This window comes from Opisthorchis viverrini, assembly GCF_000715545.1.
Source record: "Opisthorchis viverrini unplaced genomic scaffold opera_v5_33, whole genome shotgun sequence".
NCBI classification, from domain to species: Eukaryota; Metazoa; Platyhelminthes; class Trematoda; order Opisthorchiida; family Opisthorchiidae; genus Opisthorchis; species Opisthorchis viverrini.
In genome coordinates this window covers 318,016-331,410 of record NW_008751689.1, presented here as the reverse complement: position 1 = coordinate 331,410, position 13,395 = coordinate 318,016, and the positions used below count along the sequence as shown (strand labels likewise).

Here is a 13,395-nt window from a genome sequence, read left to right as displayed (position 1 = left end):
TCTCCTGCCAGTTTGTCCGACGCAGAATTTGTTGCAGTTGTTGCAGTTGAGTTGGTATATCACATTGTTCTTCTTGGTTTTGTCCGGGTTGTCTTTCGGTCTAGAGATTAATTTTCTCAGGGTGGCATTCGGTTTGTGGGCCACAAATATTCCTTTTTGAGCCAATAATCTGGTCGCGAGTTCTGATATATTCTTGATGTAAGGCAGGACTACCCGTCTGGTGGCTTGTTCTTGCTGTTGCTGTGGTTGGGGTGTCTTCTTCTTCAAGCTTCTCTTGATAAAATTCCTTGGATATCCATTGTTCTGGAATACCCTGAGTAGATGTTTTTCTCCTTTCTTAAGCAGTTCTGTGGTGCTGCAGTGTGTCTCCGCCCTCTTGAACACGAATTTGGTTGACAGCTGAAACCATCTGAAGCTTTTGCTTAAGATGGTCTAGTCAAAACCAAATTCGTGTGCAAATGAGTGTATGTTGAAATCAGTGCAATTTGGGTTCAAATAGGGCATAAGGTTGACGAAAACTGGGAGACTGTACCTGCCCGAAGAACTTCAACAGAAACGAAACCGGTCGTGAGACGTTGAAGTGTTTTCAGCAAGCTTATGAGCAGCGTCTACCGCATTGTTTAAATGTTCACCGTCTTGCTTAGCATTTTACCGCTTTATCTTCCAGCTCCCAGAAATTAAACAAAGTCTAAACTGCAGATAATGGAAACTCCTCAGTGTTTCGTGGTGTGATTACTTTATACCCACAACAATCCGTTCAGTTCATAAAATGATAACGAAGGGACGTTTTGCGCAACCCGAACGATTTAACATAGCCCCCAAATCAACCGACGCCATCGGGCAAAGAAATCAGTGGTTCTGCACATTATCAATGCAGCTCAAACGCTCAAAGCCAGCAAGCTGAAAACAGTTTGCAACTTTACCTCAACCGCGGTATTTGACCTTATCGCCGAATGCCACATGTACGCAAACCTTGCCGAAAAAGGTTGTGTAGAACAGAACAATAGAGTAGGTGCTTGCCACCTACCCGTAGACATACGTTTGGACAAACCTTCAGTCTATCCAGAAACTGAGATATCTGGCCGTAGGCTGTACTTTTCAGACCATTCCAGAAGAATAGTGTTGACATAAACCTCTAGGGGGTTCTTTCATTACTGGTATGGTGTATACTGAAAATCTGAAGAGATTTTTGGACCGAAGTGTCCCACAGCACACGATGCTGTCAGATTTTAAATTTCTGGCAGCAGCATTCCCCGTCGCACCGAAAAGGGGAAGGAAATGCAAGAGGCCCGGGAAGCCGGAATTCCCCATTGATTATTTCAGTTAATTCACGCAAACAGCCCGAATAAATTCCCGGTGAGAAAAACTATCAATGATCAAATTGAAGTGACCATCAATAAAGAATAAAGCCTCAACCAATGGGCCGAATACTTCAAACAGCAATTCTCACCCTCTGCCATTCATTTTGATCCTGCAGGTGAAGTACAACCTTGAACAGTGAACCTGTAATCCCTTTAGCCAAGAAGGTTTATGACTGCATATGGCCTCTCAAAAGCCATCCTGGTTCGGATGGCCTTCCACCGGCACCGTTCAAAGATGCGGGTGAAGGCCTCAGTCAGCGGTTTTATTTGTTTGCCAGCATTTGGGAAAAGGAGAAGGTCCCACACAACCGGGGAGAACCGGTGGTAATGCACATTTTCAAAAAAGGGACTCGCGATGAATGTAGTGATCACAGGGGCCTCCGCTTGACTCGTCGCCTTATGCTGGCTTCTGAATCACTGACTCGAGAGCAGCAAGAGGGATTCGGGTTTGGTAGTGGTTGCGACGACCAAATTACCACACTGTCAGTGCTACAACAATCTCATACGAACAAGCAGCCCACAATTTTAGAATTCAACAGGCCGCATTCGACTCGATTGAATGGTATGCGTTCGTGGATGTGCTTGTCCAGCGAGGAATGCCCCGGAAGTTTGAGCATAATAGGTTCTCCGTATTCCCGGATTTCCCGTGGTGTCAGAGCATACGGTTCTCCAAAGCTTACGTAAACAGAGTGGGATTCGTTGAAGGTACCCACTCTCGCCATTCCTATTTAATTTCGTGATCGACAAGGTAATGAGATGAACACTAGAAGGTCTTCAAAACACTGGTGTTCAAGTGGCTGCTAACGAAAATTTTGTCGATCCGGAATATGCAGATGAAATCGTTCTCCTCTTCTAAGAGAAGGAACTGAACAGTCATACTGTACTTTGACATGAGATTTGCACCCACAAATTGTAAGACCGTGCTCCTTGATATGCAGTTACTGAACATGCCAGGGAGGGGCAATCAAAGTTGTGGAGCGCTTTACGTATCTTCGAAGTTGTATCAGTTCCGATTGTAGAGGGGTGGAATACGTCAATGCACGATTATCCAAAGCTCAGATCGAGTTTGCTAATTTGAAACATCTGTGACGTCAAGGCGGTATCTCAAAAGACGTGTGTGCCAGGCTACAGTACAGGCTGTTTTATTGTATGACTGAGATTAGGCTTGTTCAGGTAGCGGAACTGAAATGTTTTCACGTCTTCGACAACCGTTGTCTTATAACCATGGTTCGTGCGTTGATGTCACCCGATCTGTAACGAGGAAATAAGAAACTGAGTGTTCGGTTGTGTAATGAGGTCCTTCATTGAAGAACATGTCCAGCACCAGAAGTTGCGTTGGTTAGGCTGTGTATTGCGCATGCCGAAGAGTGTTGTTTTCCGTGCCCAATTCAGGGTGGCGGCAGCACAGAGGTGGCCAACCTTTGACCTGACAGAGAGGTATGAAAGAGATTACGAAAAGTCTGGGTACTGTCGGCGCTTTTCGCCTTCCAGGGTGGGGACTGTGTGATCCCCACTGCGTCTGGTTGGAGACGCTGCAAGAGATGACTGCTAATCAATGTGAATGAGGTTCTTTTTGTCAGTTCCTATCCAGATAGCCTGAATGAGTATCAGGAGGTTGAGGCACCTCGGAATGACTGTTAGGCTAGCAATAAGTCTCTTCTTCATCCACGTTTGTTCTTTTCTTTACAATAAGGCCTTCAAGTGAATCATGGCTATACGGAAGCAAGGCGTCCGTGTTGAACACGGACTTTATGCTGTCGATGATGAGGACGAAGATGGTGCCACACGAAAAACTGTGCAACCCCTTCGTGCAGTACCTTGTCAACTAAGTCCTGCTTCTAATTTTGCTTTCGGAAGAAGTAACAAATAACTCCCGGTACGAATGGTCGGCGTATGAAGCTCTGTGTAAATTATGTGGAAAGTTTGCCTTTCCGGTTCTATTTCAAAGTAAAATAGTCTCACAGTCAGTCGTCGCCCTTTTGCTCCTATTAAGGTGGCAACCCTATATGCTCTACCTAAATCGTGATTTGCGTTTCTGTAAATGGAATTCTAATCATGCTCTCGTAGACCTGGAAATTTCAAAAGGCTATATTGTTTCGTTGGTGGCACGCAAAGACGGTCTTAAAACCAAACACCGACCCTTCGAGTTACACAAATGGACGTCAACTATTTTCGCTTTGTCTTCATTTCATTTCATATCAGGTCCAACGTAACACCAAACCTTTACGATTTTCGAAAGTTCATAAAAAGGTGGAAGTTTTCTCTGGAAACTTCATTTTCTTTATGAGGACGGACGGTAGCACATGTTCACTCACCCTCTTTTATTAATCTTCGAGAAATAAATCCCCACCGGAAAGCAGCTTGCACAATTGCCCGAGATGTTGGGCGTTCTGCTTGCGAAACTCTTTTGAAGCAGTGGATCAACGATGAGACACACTTGAGTCTTGGAGACGTGTTCCGGTGTATTCAGTACACATCAGCGTACTGTCAAACGTCAAATGTAGTATCCTGATGGACAAGGAGCTTCATGGATCCAGATGATCGAAGAAATGAAGGAAACATAAGATCCTTGGAAAAGTGGAAAGCTGTTCTAGCCTATCGATGTATTGGACCCTAACAAACTTCTGACGAATGAAACTACCAATGATGAAGGTGGTTCACTCATAGCCATCGGACAGTCATACCTAAGCTGTTCAGTCGTTTGTCCTCACAAACCGTGCACCCAAATGCAGGATTTCCCGCTGCTACAGCTTCGTTCACCGAGGAAAAGGAGAATAAGGGAATGACAGCCATAGCGTGAGGCGCTAGAGTAAAGGTGTCGCAAGGACTCAACATAACAGGAGAGTCAAGATGGAGAACTGCAGGCATAAGATACAGAACTTTTTTGATGATGATAAAGGTAAAATGATCGCGGGAATTTTTCCACTTGGGTATCCTAAGAAAGGGGTCGGCATTGTTCGTACTATCTAAATTAACAGTAAGACGCAAGTTCTACGTCCTGTATACCCAGGTGTTACTTCAGCACGAAAACCGATCACACAGCTGTTGATGGGGAGAACTTACTGTCAGATTCATCGGCTGACGTTTTGTCGAACCTTCTTCAACGGATGGGCAATTGTGAACATAGAAACTGTAAAGACCTTCTTCTGTAACATCCGGGAACCGCACAGTGAACTGGAAATATAGGGAAAACAAGGAACGATGTCTGTCTGTGGTCAAGGGCAAAAAATGAAGAGACATGGAGATCGGTAACGTGCTAAGCCTCCTTGCTTTCGAGACAAAACTGGGAGATTTATTCGAGGACTATGAAAATGTACTATAAGAGTGGTGGCCGTTAGACTTGGACCCGCAAAAAGGTGAGCTGAGGTGCACAACAACATAGCCCGCACTGTAGACCGATATACATGTAATTTAAGACCCAATGGGGTACCTTTTCGATACCAAAAGTGATGCGAATGGGCGAATACAGTTTTGGTTTCCGAGATTTTTGCGCCCAGTTTATCTATCGCGCTATCGTCAGAGCTAATGTAACTTCCAAGATAAGTATGACGCTCCACAGCATGTTGTCTCTCCTTGAATTCTTAGAAGCATGCTCAAAGATTATACATCCCGAAGCATGAATCTGCACTTTGTAGACCAGAGGCATATGTCAAAGGACTGAAGGACCTTGGTCAAGTTTTCCAGTACTGCTTTGGCCTCTTGTTCAAAATTCATGACAATTTCGTCTACCAATTCCAGATCAATAAGGCTCTCGCTTGAAGGGATCTGAACACGGAATTCTTAAGATCCCCTAGAATTCGCCTCATTACTTCATCGATAACGAAACTGGACGAAAATGGAACGAGTGGATGTCCTTGTCGAAATCCAATGCTCATAGGAAAGCCTTCCATATGCTCTTGAGCGTCCACGGGGATATAAATACAAGGTACGGACTTTTGAGCCGTACTTAGCTGCTCAAGCGTGCTGAGGAGGACAAACTGACACATGATGTCCGAGAGCATCGAGAGTGTAGGGTGCAGGTACGCACGCAGTTGCTTTAACACCTAAGTGTATATTGGGCCAACACAACCTCTTCCGGCAGATATGATGCTTGATGTTCTCAGATCATGCCCTCATGCGTTCTCCCAAGATGACGTTGAGTAGGCGATGTAAATAGCCTATTGACAGTGGGGAGCAAGATACTGTCTGCGATTGCCCCATCCACAGCGAGCATCTTTTTTGAAAATGTACAGTACTATGGACACACTTAGCTGGCTGGGACAGTCTCATCCACCCGAATTGAGGTAAATAAGTTAGATAAGCACCGAATTTCCGACAACCATTTATTTCACGTTCCTGAATGTACCATAAAACATAGTGGTGATGTGTGCCGACCCTAAACTGGCCACATCAGTAACAGTTCATTGGAAAGACTGAGGAGCTCATTCAGAAGTTCGAAATGTCAGAAAGGACCTTGGTACGGACCGAAAGGACATACACCGAACACAACATCAGAATGAATTAAACTGAATTTGTGTGAAAAAGTACTTACCCGGGCCTTTATGACACCCTTCACTGTACGATATGGGATCACCCGAAGTGAGCCTAGGAAACAATATGAGGGAATCAAAAAAACATTGTAAGAGTCTATAACCTTTAAAACATGGAGAACGGCTAGCAAGGAACATTGACGGACAAAACGATTTAAAAAAAGTGAGCACACCATGTGTACAACTCCAGTCGAGCGAGAACCGAACTGCATTGCAGATCATATCGGGTAGGATGCTAATTCTTAAGAAGGCCTAATGACCAACCGGAAACAAGGTAGAACCCTTGAGCAGCTGAATGCCACGGAACGGGAAGGCAAAAATAAGCCAGCTGAGTCTAAACAGAAGTAATAAGTGGCTACCACTATGTTGGCTCAGTGGTTAGAGCATGAATTTACTGACCTGGAGGCCCGTGTTCGAGCCCGACCTCTGCATCTCGACTTCCCTGTCTAGGCTTGGGCAACTTCACAGTATCTGAGCCTTGGTGCTTCATTCGGGTGGCACCGAAAGAGTGTTACCGCTGAACGATTTTTTTAACACAACGCTCTGATAACAATATAGGAAGACTTGGTCATCTATAGAGGAGAATGTCGGTAGCTCAGGTAGCGTACATGGTCGTTGGCTTGTTCGCTGAGCTTAGCAATTTGGTTGCAAACGTTTCATCACCAATCAAGGTGACATTATCAGTGCGTAGCGGTGGGTTAGTGGCTGTTGGCTTGGTCATTGAGGTTCATTGAAAGTGAAACTGATTTGGGAGGACTTGAGACGGACCGAGATATAAAACCCCGCAGGCCTTATGCGAAATCGATGTTTCGCAACCACGTATACGACACACCTGCACACGACTGGTTAAAACAGGAAGTGATCGAAACTAATCGGAAGCTATAAACCACATACTTACAGATATAACCAGTCAATCACTGATAACAAAGTGTCATCAAATTCTACGCTGCAGCGTTGCGACCAGCTTACCAAGCGGTGTTGTCATCCTGTAGACGGCACGTAGAATCTCGACAATTGGTTCTGGTAGTTGATACCCAGTGGTTGTCTTTTCAATTGAATGTTTGTCTTCATCCAAAATCTTATTATCTTGACGTTTGGCACGTACAACCTCATCGGTTGACAAGTTTCCCGACAATTTGATTTCAGCGAGTCGCCGCAGAAGCAGGTACACTGAAGATTGCTCGTAGGAGTTTGGCAGAATGAGTTGTGTGGATTTAAGGAGCTGAAAGTGGAGAGGATGAAAATAGTAGTGTTAGGAAAAGTCTTGGCTTGTTCGATGTGTATGTTAGCGCCCACTTACAGAGAAAAAGTCGGGGATGCTCACTACTGGCACGACATTTGCGATGGCTGAATAACAGTGTGCTATTTCAGTGTAAAAAGTATACTCAGGAAGAACAAACTACCAGTCACGCCGCATTACTTTCGAGGATTTATCCTTGGAATGAGAACAACGGCAATAGAAGAATTTGGTCGCCGACAATATTTTCTGCGAAACCGGATACTCGAGTAAATCTGCTCCATTAACCTAAGCGGAGCTCGAAACAAAATCATTCATAACACTGAATGACTGTGCAGTTTGCGTCTATCAGATATAGAGCAGTTTCACAACTACAAGTGTCCCGAACCGCCTTAAATGTAAAAGTACACATTCAAGGATAACCTTTCGAGTTCCGTAATAACCACACATAATACACAACTTCGAATCTGATTGCAAACTATTCTCGGAAATGCGTAGGATTTCATCTATTCAAAATCTATGGCCTTTCTGTGGCAATACAGGGCTGTGTGGAATTATATGAAAGGAAACTCCTAATCGTATTTATTACTTACTCCTAAAGAGAGTTCCATCACAGGGCACCAAGTTGTCTAGCCCAATATGCTCGTTTGATGCTACCGCTCCTATACCGGGACGGGATTAAGACACTGTTAGGATGAGCATCGTTGTACTGAACAGACTTCTGATTCCCGGGTAGTGACGTTCAAAACGTATGGGGGATTCCAGTTACAATGACTGCAACAAACCTCACACTTTGTACTCCTGACTGCGTACCGACAGGTTCATCATTTTTAGCAGTGACTTCCTTAGAAGTTGTTCCTTCTTTACATTCCACCTGACATTTCAGCAGGGTATTCTCTCCCCTGAAACCCCAAAAAGTCAAGCAAATTCGACTGTATTATCGGGGAGAGAACACTCCAACACCGGCATCAGCCACATACAATTACACGGTTGTACTAAAAAGGGAGTATGTACAGTAGTCGTTAAAACAGTGTATAAACTTTCAACTACTTCGCCTTTTTCAATGGGTTTCAGTTAAACTGAGATTCCTACTCTGATGAGCTATTCTCCTCGGTTCCAGCCAATTTTTGTAGTGACGGTTTGGTCATCTTCAAATGAGGTCGCTATAGTTTTCCAGGTGGTTTGTTTACCTGATTTTTCCATGTTGCCAGTTGTTCTAGCTTCAAAATGGGACAGTAAAAAACGGTGAAACACCATCTACTAATTGAAACGAAGAGTAATTCAAATGCCGGATGTCCGAAGTTATACCGGCTGCAGATTAGATTTAAAGTGATGAAGTGTTTTGGTAACTGTGTCGATCCCTTATTCAATGCACCGGATGGTTAAACATAACATGCCGGGTTTCACCGAAATGAAAAAAAGCCGTAGTTAATTCTACGATTAACTGTGTCCGTACAGACCATACCCCAAAGTGAGAACTGAGGCCCGACCAAGATTGAAAATGACTTTCCACCGTGTCACACAAATAACTTACCTCACTGATGTGTGTAGCCGATTCAGCGCTCCTATCTGGAACCAGATTTAGGGACTCTAGCATCAGCTGAATAGCGTCTGTCAACGTTGCTGGGATGATGGTGTTCTGACCAGTTTCCTCATCCATATTCTTTGAGATCGCCTCAAAAACCAGCCCCTGAAGCTCCAAATCCCGGTTATGAATTACAATTTGTCTAAAAAACGTCACAAATCAAGTAGGAACTTACTCATTTTTCTTGTCAAAAGACATATACAGAAACTTCTGTGAGTCACCTCTAAAACAGCTATCAGGTTTGGCTGCCTATAGTGATATACGAATATGCAGTACAGTAAAAACGTACCAGGTAAGCAGCCACGCCAGAGTTTTCACTCCTATCTAGAGTGAAACTTATCTGAAATAAGAGAGTACAACGAAGTACTGAACGGTACGACACCGAAAAGCTGTCTAAGGATGGTAGGAAAGGGAGTGAAAACCAGTGAAATACACTCGGTTGCAAACTAATTTGGTTTTAACGGGAGGATCAAACGAATCACGGTTGGACCCCCCGCCTATGATATACCCGTTTTTAAGGACAGCATTCGTCAGAAATTCTTATGGGTTGGCGAATATACATTCGTTCAGCCGTAGCAGTCTTTGAGTACACAGCTGCCATGCAATCCAAAGGAAGCATGAGAGCTGAGATACTCCCTCTTTGCCCAAGCCTAGACAGAATCAGTTGAGATGCAGAAGTTGGACTGACACCACAGACATTCCCCTTGGTAAGTTCGCGCCTCAACCACGGACTTATTTCGAATATACGCAGTATTGGAACATTAGGATAAACACTTTCTTCATTAGGTTGCCTTCGAAAGTAGTGTAAAACTGGGGATTCAAGTTTTACGAAGTTACCTGGTAAACTTGTCGACAAATTTAAGCCATCTAAAAAGAGGTGTAAGGATTGATAAACGTTGTTCTCTACACGGGGATTTGGATACATTACAATTGTGCATGAGCGATAACACTGTGAGTTGAATCCCGGTAACTGTTACTTTTCAAATTGTAGTCAGATTTAGATCACCTACAAAGTTGCATTCAGGCCATGGAAATCAACAATGTCGATTAAATTAAACGTAATCAAACGTAATTGGCCTAAATGCATACCTGTTCACTGGCAATGCTCGTGTTGAGAACCAAGAGGGGGTTGTTCCTCTGAGGTAGCCCCTCCAATTTGCACGGTAATGTCAACTTCCTTCTACATATCAACCAGGGCCTTTCCAAAAGAATACGGATGTGGGGTGATAATCCTGAATCAGCTACAACCACCCACTACGTAGTTTGGACGGCTTAATAAAGATTCAACGGGCTGAACTTTCTATTGGGGTGATTTTTTGCATGCCTCAGCAACTCAACTGAGGTATACTGCAGAATGCGTCACCCACGGAGTTTCTTCTGTCAAGTTCATCGACGGAGTGAGGCCTGATAAGTAGAGTTCTGGTCCTCGCCAAGGAACACAACAGCTTCAATGCGAACAACAGAGTGCAACAATTACAAGGAACCTCAAGCCATCTGAATTCAACTTTTCATTGATTAAGACCGTTGCTGAGTTGAGTGATTGGTTGATTGACGGACCTGAATGCTTGCAGGCATCCATTTAGAGTATTTTGTGAAGTTTTCTAGTCCCAGTAAGTTTCGGGCATATCCAGTAAATTTCAGGAATATGGGTTTCCCGAAAGCGAGAGCATATGGAGATTTTTCCAAAAGACTACAAACACATAGTAGAGTTCTCCAATCTGATGTCATTTCGAGATCGGCGAGATAATGGGACGAACGCTGTCTTCAAGACACGAGTGTTCAAGTAGCTGCTAACGAAAATTTCGCTGATGCTGAATGAGCAGACATCATTCTCGTCTTCGAAGAAAAGGCGCACTTGTTTTTGGTTGAACTGAAGAGTCATACCGTTCTTTGGCACACGCTTTGCACACAGTGTACGGTTATGCTTCTGAACCTACAATCCAGGGAGAGACACTCAAAGTTTTGGAGCGTTTTACGTACCTTCGAAGTTGTATTAATTTTGATTATAGTGTGACAGGATACGCTAATGCACGATTCTCTAAGGCTCGGATCGCGTTTGCCAACCTGAGACACTTACAGCATCAAAGCAGTATGTCTCTAAATCAAAGGGGAAATGTGTACAAGGCTACAGTGGAGGTTGTTTTGTTGTACGGCTGTGAGATGTGGCCTCTTCGGTTAGTGGAGGTAAGACATCTTCAGGCGTTCGACAACCGTTGTCTCAGAACTATAGCTCGTGGGTCGCTATCAGCGAACATGTAGCGAGACAACTGGAAAGCACGTGTTCAGTTGTGCAATGGAAACCTTTAATGAAAAATGTAAAGCACCAGAACCCGCACTGGCTAGGCCATGCACGGCGCGTTGGCAAACAAGCATCAAAGGTATAACGAAAAATTCGGACGCTGTCGGTGATAATCTCCTTCCATCATGGTGTCAACGTGATCCTCACTGTTCCTGGTTGGATGCTGTAAAATTTTGCTGTTAATCGACACCAGCGGCCTTCCTGTCGTCAGTTTCCATCAATATTGTCTGAATGAGCGTGGAGGTGTAGGCACCTCGGGGGCGAGATGGCTCAAGTGGTTAGAGCGCGAATTTACTGACCGGAAGGTCCGTGGTTTGAGCCCAACCTCTGCCTCTCGACTTCCCCTGTCTAGGCTTGGGCAACCTGGCAGTATCCCAGCCCTCGTGCCTCCTCTCTGGTGGCATGGCAGTTAGGCAACGGAAGGGTGCTACAGCTGAACAATTTTTTGAACGTAGGCAACTCAGAATGGTTGCGCTAAACTGGCACTAGGTCACTTCCGCATCTACTCTCTTCTCCAAGATATGGGTTTCAACATGCGTACGGCGATAAGGCATCAGCGTTGAACACCGGTATTATTATGTCGATGATAATGGGCCTAGTGAATTAGTCACCAGCGGTCAAGGCCAGCCGGCAGTTAGGCACGGAAGGGTGCTACAGCTGAACAATTTTTTGAACGTAGGCAACTCAGAATGGTTGCGCTAAACTGGCACTAGGTCACTTCCGCATCTACTCTCTTCTCCAAGATATGGGTTTCAACATGCGTACGGCGATAAGGCATCAGCGTTGAACACCGGTATTATTATGTCGATGATAATGGGCCTAGTGAATTAGTCACCAGCGGTCAAGGCCAGCCGCTTGGCGATCGGAGCATGCGGTTTTCTTTAGAGCGTCCCTATTTAACCCGTATTCCTTCGAGAAAACACAAATCTGGAGACGCTGGTCGTCTGTAGGTTACACCTACATTGAATAGTATAATCGACTTTACTCATGGACCTTCCCGAAGTATGTTTGCCTATCACAACAGGACCATTATTCAGACTCTCAACTCATCCTTTATCGGCCGAAATCTCATGTATTGCAGCTCTCCCGTATCCAGACTATTGGATAATGTCTAGTACCGGGCTCACCCTTTACCTCGAATACCTGCCACACCCTTCTTGCTCTTCATATCGAACTTTCCCACTTGCGTGCAGACGCCTCTATGGTAGCTTGTACGCAAGTATACTCGCATATAAATGACATGTTGTCCGCCAAATTACTTAGTACTGACTTGGGCTCACTCCTTTAAACTCACAAGAATCACCGGTTAGACATGATATAATTTTTTACCCCCTCTCTCCTATCTGGTCTAATCATGAAGGCGTATGATTTCAGGCATATGCATTTCCAACGATATCCGCCGTATCATGTTTAAAATCACCCTTTTGGCAAAGAACACCTCGTTAGAATGAGAAATATATTACCGCAAACCGGGCCAAGCTAATCGACAAATGAGACGTATTTGTTTCTTAATCCTTACTCCAATTACGAATTCAAGCACAATATGGGGTCGTTAACCGTCCTCATCGACATAAATTCAGGACGTCTAAGCCGTGTAAGAACCCACTGGGTCATGGTACCGGAGGTAAAGATAAATCCACCCACTACTCGCTCCAACTTCGGCCTTGTCATCTTCACAACCGAAGACAGTTACCAAATACAGTGTGAGATTTTATGAAAGCGTATTTTACTTACATCCATAAGATTTCCATCCAGCTGTTCAAGCGAGACTGAAAAGTACCCGCCTTTCATAAAGCCGAACCGACTGCAGAGTACTGCTCCACGTAAATCGTTCTACAAAGCTGGAACATGTGAACTTGGATGCTTACTTTTAGTTTTAACACGTGCCTGCGTCCATAGACGTCAAAAATACTGCTAAGGAGTACAAGCGAAGCAAGGATAAACCGCAACATGTCGGAAAAGTGTGTGGGTGCGGAGGGCCACGTGGGCGCTTGGACAAAAATCTCAACCCCAAGGTCACCGGGCTCACGGATTCACGGATTGATACACGCCAGCGGCTAGAAGCACAATGCATTTTTCTGTAAACCCCCTGCGGGCGAAATAAAAACTTTAACGTCAAAACGTTGCACTTCTTCGCATATATGCGTGGAATGAAAACCACCCTCATCTGCCGTCATTTTTGCGATTTGTTTTAATCGATCTCTTTTGAAAATTATTGGCGCATATTCGGCTTTGAACTTCATCTGCTATGGCTTCGGAAGTGGCTTTCGTTGAAAAATTTGTGAGTGTATCGTTTTCATCCTTCCGTTGATCCAGTAATCGAAGCACCAACACTATTTTGCGTTACGAATGGGTGTACCACAAATGCAGCAGGCGCCCTCCAA

The 13,395-nt window shown here is 44.5% G+C and overlaps 1 protein-coding gene across 1 annotated transcript in view; it reads right to left on the bottom strand.

Moving 5' to 3' along the window:
- T265_02608 (hypothetical protein) overlaps nt 1-13,395 on the bottom strand; it is a gene marked incomplete at both ends in the record, with an annotated part of 53,627 nt that overhangs the window by 22,855 nt on the left and 17,377 nt on the right. Inside the window, 8 exons of the mRNA XM_009166906.1 lie at nt 4,425-4,535; nt 5,893-5,945; nt 6,860-7,112; nt 8,662-8,854; nt 8,888-8,961; nt 9,002-9,052; nt 12,746-12,844; nt 12,880-13,014. Of these exons, the coding sequence (XP_009165170.1) occupies nt 4,425-4,535; nt 5,893-5,945; nt 6,860-7,112; nt 8,662-8,854; nt 8,888-8,961; nt 9,002-9,052; nt 12,746-12,844; nt 12,880-13,014 (969 nt within the window). The remainder of the gene's footprint in view (nt 1-4,424; nt 4,536-5,892; nt 5,946-6,859; nt 7,113-8,661; nt 8,855-8,887; nt 8,962-9,001; nt 9,053-12,745; nt 12,845-12,879; nt 13,015-13,395) is intronic.